This window comes from Symphalangus syndactylus, chromosome 24 (genome assembly GCF_028878055.3).
Source record: "Symphalangus syndactylus isolate Jambi chromosome 24, NHGRI_mSymSyn1-v2.1_pri, whole genome shotgun sequence".
Classification (NCBI taxonomy): Eukaryota; Metazoa; Chordata; class Mammalia; order Primates; family Hylobatidae; genus Symphalangus; species Symphalangus syndactylus.
Window position 1 is genome coordinate 66,016,720 of NC_072446.2, and position 13,352 is coordinate 66,030,071.

The 13,352-nt window shown below is 36.8% G+C and overlaps 1 protein-coding gene across 2 annotated transcripts in view; it reads right to left on the reverse strand.

Moving 5' to 3' along the window:
• Positions 1–13,352, reverse strand: part of ANKEF1 (ankyrin repeat and EF-hand domain containing 1) — a 30,072-nt gene that overhangs the window by 7,649 nt on the left and 9,071 nt on the right. Inside the window, exons 2-6 of one of the 2 annotated variants that reach the window (XM_055266344.2) lie at positions 12,501–12,890; positions 7,866–8,065; positions 6,723–6,872; positions 5,262–5,385; positions 717–1,539 (exon numbers count right to left, since the gene is read on the reverse strand). In XM_055266344.2, the coding sequence (XP_055122319.2) occupies positions 717–1,539; positions 5,262–5,385; positions 6,723–6,872; positions 7,866–8,065; positions 12,501–12,846 (1,643 nt within the window). In that variant the 5' untranslated portion in view covers positions 12,847–12,890. Of the gene's footprint in view, positions 1–716; positions 1,540–5,261; positions 5,386–6,722; positions 6,873–7,865; positions 8,066–11,853; positions 12,891–13,352 lie in introns of both variants that reach the window. The other variant, XM_063633996.1, reaches the window with a different exon arrangement.

A 13,352-nucleotide genomic window follows, 5' to 3' on the forward strand; every position in this document is an offset into this window, starting at 1 on the left:
TGATATTTTAAAGATATTTACAGTACCAGGGAAAAGGCTGCTCCACACTGGGGGAGGGCAGCAGGTTTTGGGACCAAAACATGTTATTATAGCCACTATTCCACTTGTTTGAAGTTGTTGAGATCCCCAAATAGAGGCAGATTAAAAAGTGACTCCACATCATCTAGGTGAAGCTCTGAGACATTACTGAGCTGTGCTGCCACTGACAGAAGGCCAGTAATAATCAGAAGACTCTGTTTACCCCGAGTAAACACTTACTGGCCTTCACTTCGTGCATAATTGCTATTGGCAAAATATATTTGTGCACACACAATCCTATGCTCCCATTATCCTGGTTTCCCATATAAGATTTACAGGCTTAATTAATTTATTACAGGCTTTAATAAAGGGGCTAGGAATCTAACATAACATAAATCTAACATAAATGCTCCTTTTCTAACCCTAGCCATCAATAATATGAACACATGCCTTTTATAGGGCATTTTATAGACTTTAATAAAGCCTATAATAAATCAGCATTTTTAATAAAGCATTCCTTAATAACATTCTTTAATGAAGCCTATTAAGTGTTAATAAAAGGCTTTTATATATTAAAGCCTTATTATAGACTTTAATAAAGTAGCACTTTTCTATATTACTAAAATTCTTCGTCTTTTCACTTCCTTGAAATGTGAAGACTCGTGAAAATTGAAGCCACACTCGACTGAGACACATACCCTTCTTCAAGAAGAAACTTGACCACATCTACGTTTCCACTTGCACACGCCGTCATGAGCGGAGTTTTGTAATAATTATCCTTCATATCTACAGGTATTCCTGATTCAAAGGCCTTTTTCAGAGAAGCCAGATCCCCTGCTTTGGTGATAATATTAATGTTTGAAAATACCTTCTCTGAATCATCAATGTACCAAGCAGAGTCATCCTGAATGGGATGTTCTGGGGGGTGATCTCTGTTAAATCGGCTGCTGTCAGTGACATTCTCACAGGTCTCAATCATGTAATACGGTGGCCCACCATCCTGCCTGCGTGGAAATGCAGACTCAGGAATGACACAGATTGGAAGGGGTAAGACAAATTTCCCTTTCTTTCCTTTTTTGCCCATCCCTTTTTTCTTTTTCTTAGGTCCATACGATCCTAAGACAAAAGACTTGCTTAAATATCTGGTTCCTTTAAAGAATTCATTAATATTGACCCCTCCTCCCCGGGTTTTCTCGTGAAGTTGAGCGATGGCAGCCAGCTGTTCTGAGCTTGCATAATCTTGCCTTTCCTCCAACACCATCACGAAGTCGTTCTTGCTGATGCTCCCATCACCCCTGTCTAAAACCGAAAAGGCTTCCCGGAGGAAAGTCTCACGTTCTACGGACCAATCGTGCAGTCTAAGGGCCCACAGTGGATTTGGATTTTTGGCTCCTGGCCTGGCTAGTTTATTAGCCATTCTCTCCGCTCGGCGTATTTCTTTGCTTGCTGCTTTGAAGCCGCCTTCCTTAGCCACAGCCCTGGGCGTTTTATGATCTAAATTCTTCCATTTCAGGTCACATCCTAAAACATAAAGCATCATAATTATGAATGGTGCCAAGGCATTTGCATGGCTAATAAATGACATTCATCCAACTGTTTTCTTAATTTCTCATGATTAGTAAAAAATGTGTCCCCAAATTATATGTATATAGAGATGTGCACATTCTGCTGTTATAATTACAAAATTGAGCTGTAATTTTTTTTTTCTGTGAGCATCACTTTGGTGAATTCTGAAGAAGATAAGTTTACAATTTACGATAGGATTAGAACATTGATCCCTAGAGATATTTGAAACACATACCATATTGGTACACTTGCTCAGGGGATGTCAGGCCAACAGGAAAAGAGCAAGGATACATTTGAATCTGGAAAGAAGCTGGATTCAAACAGCTTACCTAGGACCTTATGAACTCAGATCTGAACCTGAAAAGATGCAGAATACCCGCTTCCTTTTGAATGATTTAAACTGTAAATCTGTGTATAATTTTATTTTTTCCATATTCTTCATTAAATAATGTAATTTATACTAATCTGCTGTTTTGTGGTATGGCCATGTAAACAACCTTCACAGAGGAAAAAGTAATTTGTAATTAAACCTGAGGAGTTGAGCATTATATTTATGTGCAAGTTAGACATTAAAATTCATTTTCCTTTTTGATCCCTTATTTAACAAAATGATGAGACCAACATTATTTATAAATATTCACCGAAGAAATAAACTTTTTTGAACATGTTAGGGAATCCATTTAGTGCTACCAAAAAGGCTGTGTTGTCTATAATAAGGGTATGTATAAGTAAGACTTTGAAGAAGCAGTCAGATCATGTTTTTCAAGATTAATACTTTCCTTAGTATTGCCAAAAATTAAAATTTTATACGATGGGTAAAAAAATGGAAAGAATGAATAACACCTACTATTTGATAGCACAACAGGGTGACTATAATCAATAATAATTGTATGTTTTTAAAAAGCTAAAAGAGTGTAAGTGGATTATTTGTAACACAAAGAATAAATGCTTGAGGGGATGGATATCCCATTCTAGAGGATGTGATTATTAAGCATTGTATTCCTATATCAAAACATTTAACATACTCCACAAATATATACACTTACTATCATCAAAAAAATAAAAATTAAAAAAAGAAAAATCTATTTATCTATTTTACTACAGACACACACACACACACACACACACACACACACACTTTTATACTAAGGCTGATAATTTTACTAGTAGTAGAAAAACCAAAAAGGACTATGGGGACAATAAAGGTTCTAAAATTTCTATATTGGACAGTTTTAAGAACAGTGACTCTACAGTGTAATTCCATAGCACAGTAATTCCATAGTGCAATTCCACACTAATTCTGATACGCTGTTTTTACGTAGCTATTTATTTTGCTTACTCAGGGTGTCTGGGGGTTTTTGATCCCACTTCTCAAGCCACTTCTTCTATGTTCACCCAGCACTAAGGACCAAAGGATTTTCATCCTGCTTTAGTTTACTCTCTGCAGCTTCCAGCTTACTCCTAGTTAGAAACTTCCATGTGTATGAAAGACCCCAACATCCCACTTTAAAGAGCTAAAGGCAGTTTTCCTGTCCTTTTGACTTGGAGCTTTCTGTCTCCTCCTTTATAATTTTAGTAAATAAAGAAAGATCTAGTCATTCCTTGTGAGACTTATGCTCCTCTGTGGTAAAGACATTCAACTTCCAGCTGGCTGGTGCTGCAGAACTCAGGGAGTTGAGGGCCCAGGAAGAGAAGGTGGAGGATTCCACGAGCTCCTCTCCTCTTCCCTTGGATGTGGCTCTCACATGCTTACAGGGAGTTGTCAGTTGCTCCAGCAAGGGGACAAGGGGGCGAAAGAGGACCATCATGCGGAAATGTGAGAAATGAATGCAGCCAGCACAAATGCTTTACAATTAAGTACAGAACAGACTAAACCCAGGGAGCTTATTCGGAAACAAGCATTTGATCGCTAAGGGTTTCTTGCTGCTCTGATTGCCTTAGATATAAGATTCTAAAGGTAGAAATGTAACTGACAACACTTCTGCTGTGAAACTGGGTCACCCACATAGGATCTGGTGACGTGTTTATATTTCCGAACACACACAGAACTCAGAACATTTTCAAACATTTGCTTTAAAATGGTCTCATGATTGATTCTTCTAGGAAAATGGATCTTTTCTGCATCACTGAGTTAGGCCTTTTTGCATGACCCAGGCTCTGGTCCTTGGCTTCTCAATGTGCCTTCTGTGACTTTATTCCAGGAATACATAAATGATAGAGTATGGGTGATATTTGTCCCAATAAGAAATAAGGCAACATATTAAAGTTAAAGGAATTTGTCTCAACTTGAGTGGATCTTTAGTTTTTAGAAATACACAATGTTAAATCTGAAATGTCAGAATAAACTGCTAATAGAGACAGATTTGAAAACAAAACCAATTAAGACAGTTTGAGAGAACCAGAATTGCATTTGATATATTTTTTTCTCATTTGCTAAAAGGGTTTATCACACTGGGGACATAGGGAAAGTATACATTTATACAACTAAAAATGGATGTTATGCTATTATAGTTATGCGGGCATGTTAGTTTTATTTATAATTTTAGTGACTTGTAAAATTTTGTGTCTGTGTGGAAAACAGAAAAATAGAACACTTTCTTTGCTCTATTATAGAGTTGTTGGACTTTAAGTTTTTGCCCATTTCTCATAAACTAGAAAAAATATATACAGTTCTGCAAAATGCAGTTCTATCTCTAACAGAGGTAAAAAGCTTTTAATGTGCATTTAATTAGCATGTAATTAACAAAAAATTCATATCCTTAAATATAATTAACTAATATTTTCATTTTAAGAAACTCATTAAGCTATATATTATATAGTCCATATTTCTAAATTAATACTTTAAAGCTACAGGAAAATCTGAAATTAAAAATTCTGCTTACATTTCAAATATTCCATGAAAATTTTCATTTCATGTTTTCCCCCAAATTATTTTCCCATAACTGCAAATTATCCAGAAAAGTTATCTTTGCATTTGACACAATGGAACATTTTTTAAAATAAACTAAAAATTCAAATGAAAGCAAATGGTTTCCAGTGTGTGTCCTTTTTTAGATTGATGTTGGCATTTTTAAAATAAGGAACTTAATCAACTGTAAGTTTTTTGTTGTTTGTTTTTTGAGACACAGGCTGGAGTGCAGTGGCACGATCTTGGCTCACTGCAACCTTTGCCTCCCAGGTTCAAGTGATTCTCGTGCCTTAGCCTCCCAAGTAACTGGGATTACAGGCGCCGTCACCACGCCTGGCTAATTTTTTTTTGCATTGTTAGTAGAGGCGCAGTTTCGCCTTGTTGGCCAGGCTGGTGTTGAACTCCTGACCTCAAGTGATCCACCTGCTTCAGCTTCCCAAAGTGCTGGGATTACAGGCATGAACCACCACACCCCGCCCTCAACCATCAGTATTTGAATAATTAGTTGGCTCAGGAACAATCCCCTTTAGGTTTTTAACAATAACCTAAAATTTTTGGACAAATAGGTTTTCATCACTTTTAAGAGCAGATTCATGATTTAACAGAGGGTAGTATAAGAAATAATTTTCAATTTTCTTTCTACATATGAGTGAGGTTTTGCTATAGAAAAAAACAAGCCACTGACAAGTGATAGGCCCAAATTCTCTGCTTATCTACGACATGGGTAAATCATAAGTACTTTTAGCACAAAATTGCTAGACAATTTTACCTCGCTGAGCTATATATTTACAGCAATCTTCAGAACCACCCATGGCAGCATAATGAAGTGGTGTGTTCCCATTTATCGAAATCAGCCCCATGTCTCCATTGTAGGCAAAAAGAAGCTTCAAGATCTGTAAAATAAATAGTGGATGTTGTGGAGGAATAGGAATGTACATCTACTATATAGAGACTGACAGCTAGACCGGCGCTATCCAGTACAATATCGATTAGCCACGTATGACTATTGAAAATTCAAATTGAAATGAACTAAACTGAAAATATTTAAGTTTCATTTGTTTGTTTCACTAGCCACATTTAAAGTACTCAAAAGCCACGTGGCCACTGTGTTGTACTGTGTTGTATAGCACAAACATAGAATATGTCCATCATCACCAAAAGTTCTATTAAATAGCATTGATCTAGAGTATAGAAAACTCTATACTTAGAGGGGACACTACCATTTTTGTTAGTGTAGGTAATTTAAGAAAGCATCAGAGCATGGAAAACAGCATCCAAGAGGAAAATTCTTTACCAAATGTGGTTTCTATCTTTGTATATACTTTTATTGCAGGGAAAATAGTGATATAAATGAAGATAACTATGTTAAAACTCAAAGAAATTGAGTAAAGAAATTTCAGATGAAATTCAGAATTTAAAAAAAAGTGTTAATTTTTATTTTGTTTCTGCAATGTTACTGTATCAGTGAGATATTCTTTGCTGTATGTTTAGATAATCAGAATACTTGAGTTTAAAATTCAGGTATATCGTTATCTAATACACACAAACACCATGGAGAAAAGAGTACGAAGGCGGCCGGGCGCGGTGGCTCACGCTTGTAATCCCAGCACTGTGGGAGGCCGAGGCGGCGGATCACGAGGTCAGGAGATCGAGACCACGGTGAAACCCCGTCTCTACTAAAAATACAAAAAAAAAAATTAGCCGGGCGTGGTGGTGGGCGCCTGTAGTCCCAGCTACTTGGAGAGGCTGAGGCAGGAGAATGGCGTGAGCCCAGTTGGCGGAACTTGCAGTGAGCCGAGATCGCGCCACTGCACTCCAGCCTGGGTGACAGAGCAAGACTCTGTCTCAAAAAAAAAAAAAAAAAAAGAGTACGAGGGCATTGTTCTCCCATAATTAGATCATATCATATTTTAAAGATTCTAGTATGTAATGAAGGCATAAAATACAGTAGTCCCAGGTGGCAGAAGTTTTAAATTGTTATCATCGAGTGTACAGAAAAATACTATGATAATATTAAATAAATAAATTAGCAAACACATAAAACTAAATAAAGAGATAAAGTTTTTAAAAATAATAATTTTAGAATTATTTGGGGAAATCAAGATGAAAACAACATAGGTAACTCAGAAAAATGTCTGCCTTGATGTACTCTATATGACATATAAAAAATTTGAGAAAAAGGACAGAAAAGTTTTAGCAACAAATTTTAAAGCAAAGAATAGATTATTACATCGAAAAAGCCTCCTTTAGCAGCAAAATGCACGGCGTGATGCCTGTCATTGTCAAACGTATTCACTTCACCTCCTCTTTCCAATATACCTCGAACTATTTCCACTACCCCTTCTCTTGACGCCTCCATTAAAGCTGTGCGACCTGTGGACTGGACATGAAACAGATGAGATGCTGTTTATACCCATCATATTAAGTAGCAGAATCAGTACAAATACAGTCTGAATCCATTTGACCTTAGCTTTACACTTACAAGTTTAGTTCTCTACATTTTTCTTAGCTTCATGTAACAAAGAGGAAAAATTAAGCAAGTACAATGGGTCAGTATCCAAAACGTAGAATTCTAAAATCAGAGTCAAGGTCACACTGCATGCCCCTGTGAGAATATCATGCTAAAAAATGTATTTCTTGCAAATAGAGCAGAATAAAAAGAGAGAAAAAGAGATAAAATATCAACACTAATATAAAATTAGGTCACAGGTGTTTTCTAATGAGAAGAAAATCAATGTTTAGTGTCAAGAAAGGGCAATTACAAGAAAACTCAAAATTAGCCAAATAAGGAGAGTGAACGAAATTGATATAAGAAACAACAGAACTAGGCTGGGCATGCCTGTAATCCCAGCGCTTTGGAAGGCAGAGACGGGCAGATCACTTGAGGCCAAGAATTCAAAATCAGCCTGGCCAACATGGTAAAACCCTGTCTCTACTAAAAATACAAAAAAATAGTTAGTGGGGCATGGTGGCGTGCACCTGTAATCCCAGCTACTCGGGAGGCTGAGGCAGGAGAATTGCTTGAACCTGGGAGGCAGCGGTTGCAGTGAGCCAAGATTGGACCACTGCACTCCAACCTGGGCAACAGAGTGATACTCTGTCTCAAAAAAAAAAAAAAAAGCCTTTTTTACTATTTTCTATAATGGTACCTTGACATTATGCATAACAAATACCAAGTTTCCAAGCATAATTAGGAAACAGACTGTAGAATCACAGCAATACGAAGATAATAAAAGTATACCATCTTCAAGCATTTTGAATCAAAATGAACAGTCTATCAGCTAACAGGATAATGTCATCATATTTAAATGCAAAGATTATACTATGCTGTAATTGAAACAAGAAATATTTGCAATAACAAGAATAGCCATACTGAGTTGATGGCATCAGGATTGGCTCCTTTTTCCAAAAGTGTCAGGCACACATCTTTAACATCATGTGCATCTTCACAAGCTCTAAGGAATATTGGCTTTCCTTCATAGGTAGAATTGTTGACATCTGCACCATGTTCAAGGGCGATCAGAGCACAGCGATAATGCCGCTTAGTCGGTAAAATGCAATAAAACAAAACACCTGCAGAGAAATAAAATCCCCAGAGAGTATCTAACATCTATACATATTTGACAGGAAGGAAAGTAAAATTATTAAAAATCCTTATTTAGCTAGTTAAAGGCATATCTGCCTCGGTTTCCTCTCTGAAACCAACTAAAACACAAAGACAGAAAACAAAAAACAAGAAATCTTAATTCCCGACATAGTTAGAAAACAGTCACAACCACATGTGATAGGACCTGGCTTATGGAAGAATTGGAGTGCTGATAGGGGAACGCTGTTGACCCTGAGTATTTGGCATCTTGCAGTACGTACCGAGTGTCCCTTCTTGGAATGAGCAGGGCTATAGCTATGTGTGCCAAAAGGCTACTGGTAAGTCCCCCGGTCCCCTCTAAAACTGCAGAATGGCAAAAGGGATGGCACTGGGTGATGAAATGTGTAGACTGGCCACGTTGGTAAGAAGCAGGCTGTCGGTATAGCAGTAAAGAGATGAAAAATTACATGGCAAGTGGCTCTGCCATTTTAGCAAATCATTTTGTTCCATTGGAGAAAGGAAAACGCTAAATCCCTACACCCAGGACCTGTAACATACAGGCCTTCAATATAATCCATGTCAAAAGCATACTACACATCAGGGTTACTGTTATAAACCCAGGGCAGAGTGTCGCTAAGAAAGTCCTAGGTAAATAACAATCAAACTCCAAACTGACTTTGTAATGAGTTCATTCCAGAAAAGGGACTTCATTCAAAGAATAACCAAAAAAGAAACCACTATGCAACCTATTAAAAAAAAATACTGCAAGGAAAAAAGAAACTGATAACGAAAGCCATGCGAAAAGGGGACATACTAGAAAAGATACACCAGTGAAAACTACTGGCTCATTCATTTCCATGATAGCAATGAAACTAAATATAACTTGTTCTAAAACAAAAGTGCAAAGATAGACCTGAATCATAAGATTAAAAGGGTACGTTGTGTCTTAGGAAAAGTTGATTAAAAACAGTAAGCAAGGCATGCCTAGGTAAAGCTAGGCAAAGAAACTGTCTCATAAGAATCCAGGCAAAAATTCAACTAATCCATAAAGGGGAAAAGTCCAGCTGCCCTCAAAAATTTATCACAACAACATTCAATGCTACACTATAATTAAAGGATCTCTCCACTATAACTTGGGAAAAAAACCAAGGAACTTTTATACCCAATCAATACTTTGTTCATGTGAAAGCAACAGACATCTATAGTCTTAAGGGTATAAGTAATCAGGGATATAAGCCCAAAGAAGTGACTTAAACTACTTGATGGCAAAAGTGAGTTTTCCAAGAGATCAATAGAGAATATGTGACTAAAAGAACAGTCATAAATACTGAATCTCTTTAGCCACAGAACCAAAGCTAAGTCACCTTAGTAATTTTAGATAGAGAAAAATATATTGCAATTCATAATGTAAAAATAATATAATTTATCAAAAATGTGGAGGGAAGGGAAGGAAGGAGAAATAGTATAAGTATTTGATCTTCTCATCTTTTAGGGCTAAGACTGAGATATTTTGTAAAGCAGGTAAGGAGATAAAGTACAGATACTTGTTATTTAAAAGGGAATCATTGAAAGAACTAAGTAATTATAATTGACTATAAAATTGAGTGGTAGAAGGGAAGTAGCAGAGGTAAGAGGAAGGGTTATTGTACTAATCTTATCTAATTTGTACTATTGTACTAATCTTACTAAACAGTAAAGAATCAATGAATACTGTTTAAGATGCTAACTCAATAAAGAGGTTTAAGGGCATATGAAGTATCAAGTTAACCACTAAAATTACTAAAAACAGCCCATTAATTTTAGAAAATACACTTACAAGCATATAAAGAAAAACACACATATACAGCAAAGTAAAACAAATATATGGACCATATATGACAATACTTTCACATATATTTTATATATTAGATATATTTTGCCTTCACAATATAAAATAAATGATGTTTCTGAAGCCAAACCTATGGGAAATCTAGATAACTATAAATTGCATAAATTCCACCGTTAAAATAGAAAATAAAATGTATATGAAAATCAAAACCTAAATATGTTTTATATAAACTGATGTACCTAAAATAGGGTTACTCAGAACAGTCAAAAAAAAAAAAAAAAAGAAAAGATAGTCAAGGATATTATTGAAAAGAGGAAGTCAAAGAGCAAGACATAGAAGGCAAGAACAGAGCAAAACAACAACAGCAACAACAAAACAACCTAAGCATAATACCCAAGGAGGCTGAATTCATTACAAAAGGCCCAGAGCCACTTATGAAACAAATATTTCATAATGATGGCATGTGCAACACACAGTTAAAATGTATCTGGGCTGACTCTTTAAGCCACAAAGAACACCAATCAGCATTCCTAAATTGAAGGGAAAACAGTTTGAAAAATATTGTACATTATCATAGAACTGGCATATGGCATTGAGGACTGAGTACATGTTCCTATAAATGCAAAAAACAATGGAATGGGAATGGGTGCTATAAGGAACTATTATAGCTTAACTTTTAAGGAGAATGATTCCACACTGTAATTAATTCCCTAGGACAACATACAAGAAAGAATGTATTAGCTCAGAGCTTTACCTTCTCCATATTCTGTAAAATTGTTCCAAGAGAAAGTGCAGCTTAGGCCTAGGGCATGTCTCACATCCTATAGACCCACTTAGCCATTTAAGTGTTTGCTTATCCTTTAGGAATGATGTACAGTGAGTCAAACATGAGTCACCAGAAAATAGGATGTCAATGACAGAGAGGGTACTGTGGAATAAGCAAAGCAGTTTGGCCACTGGCAGCCAAACTGAGGGATGTGCAAGCCGAGTGAGGCTTGTTGATGTGGGGAAGAGACAATGTACTCCATGCAATGGGCAGTACCATGGGTTATGCAGAGTAAGGGCTGCAGGCAGCCATCCTAACAAGCTTATGTGTCAAACAAGATTTTACATTTGTTTCCTTTTATAGTTTCAGTTCTGCCCATGAGATTTGTTTCCTTTAGCCATATGCCTGTTGCGTTTGCTGCAAGTATTCACTTGACCTTGTTTCCAATTTTACCTTGATTAAAAAAAATTTACACTTTTACATTGTTATGCTATAGAATTTCTCTTTTTTCTTTGTGATTTGTATCTCTGTTTCAAACTCAGTAAGTTAAACGTTTCTCTATTATAGTGTTTCCCGAAGGTTAGTCCACAAGACTCCAGGCATATAAGATGCCATTAAAAAAAAAAAACTATTTTGTGGTCAAATAAATATGGAAAATGTCACATTTTTGAGCCAACAATGTGAAAGATAAATGCCTAAAATGTGTCTCTAATGAATGCGACCGTGGAACCAATTGTGCCTGTAGTACTTCTCAACAGCCTGGCAATTCAGTGGTCCACGGAACACACTTTGGGAAATGGTATTCTATAGAGCTTTGAGAGGATACCGTTTTTTCAGGATTTAGCATTTCAAAATACATCTGGCCCCTGAATGCATCTGAAGTTTATTTTGTTATGTGGTACAATTAAATATGTAATTATCCCTTTTCTTTGTCCTCTTTTGTTCTAAGCAAGTAATCATATCAAACACCAAGTCTGGAGACAGTTAGAAAAGTAGATTTTGCTCTTGTCAGTAAATATTCACATTATCCAATGAGATTAATTTCTCCATTGCAGGGCTCATGTTAATGGCCTTGTATCTGCAGCAACTCAGGACAACTGCTTAAACCTACCAGTTTACATTAAGCTTATTGGTAATTATCTCAGTTATTTTTATGAGGCTGTGTCAATTCTTGCCTGAACCTTAAGTTATTTGGGCAATAAGTCCTCAGACCATGGTCTTGAGATGATGGGATTAACGGTGTGGAAGTACAGCTGTTTGATCTGAATAATTGTTGAAAGGTCATGTCTAAAGTTTGACGTTGTATTTCCAAACACATTTTTAAATAATCCTAGAAAGTTGGAGTTTATGCCAGAATTGACTTTAGTCCTTCCAAGTTTCCAAGTGCAAGTCCTTCCTACATCAGACTGCTACTGAGGAGGTCAAAATCCTTTTGGAGTCCTAGGTGTAGTACTGCACCAAATTCTAAAATGTAAAAAAAGAATAAGGAATGCTCGACTTCATCTTTGTTTTAAACAAAAGTTTATATTTTATAATGAATGATCAGTGTGTATAATTTCAAAATTCTCCACATTTAAAAGAAACCACCAAACACAAATTAATCTAATTATATGAGCAAGCTCTCATAATTGATTTCCCTAAGATATAGCTATCTCATTTTCAAAGTATGAGGAGACAGTAGGTTTAGGTATAGGAGTGAGAATTTAGCCTTTCCCTTAAAACCTTAAGTAATTCACTTCTAAAGTTAGAAAACAAAAAGAGTCCATGTTATTGCTTTCTGGCTACAAAGTGAATTACAATGTGCTGGAGAGGATGTCGGGATTTTTACCTTTTCCTTCATTATCAACTATAGTCATATCAGCCTTTGCCTTTGCTAATATTTCCATTGACAATTCATGGCCCAGTTCTGCAGCCCTCATTGTGGGAGTACAGCCCATTCGGTCTTGCACATCAGGGTGAGCACCAAGGTCAAGGAGAAAGCTGACCATATCGATATCATTGGAAACTGAGGCTAAGTGCAAAGCACTAAGTCCATTAACGGGGTCTGTATAATTGATTAGTTCAGGGTATCCAAGCTTGGTCAGCTTCTCTATCTGCTTCTTGTCTTTGTTCCGCACACATTGAAGAACTTTGTAGATCTGTAAGTTCTCAAGTCTCTTATCTGCTAAAGCCATGCTTGACCAGCTCGTTGAAAATGCTTTCTGGACCAAAACTAAAACTGAAGCAACAAAAAAGAAAAATAACTCAAAGTTAATTTTATCATCTTCATTTTGATTAAATAACAATATTTTGGAACCTCCTTAAGAACAGAGATTGTTTTTTAGGAAATGTTCAGAAAGTAGGATTTACACAGAAATACCAAAAACACTGAGAGGGCATAAAGTTAAAACGGTTCAAACATGGGGGGTGGAGCCAAGATGGCCGAATAGGAACAGCTCTGGTCTCCAGCTCCCAGCCCGAGCGACACAGAAGACTGGTGATTTCTGCATTTCTGCTTGAGGTACCGGTTTCATCTCACTAGGGAGTGCCAAACAGTGGGTGCAGGACAGTCGGTGAAGCGCACTGTGCGCGAGCCCAAGCAGGGCGAGGCACTGCCTCACTCAGGAAGCGCAAGTGGTCAGGGAGTTCCCTTTCCTAGTCAAAGAAAGGGGTAACAGACGGCACCTGGAAAATCGGGTCA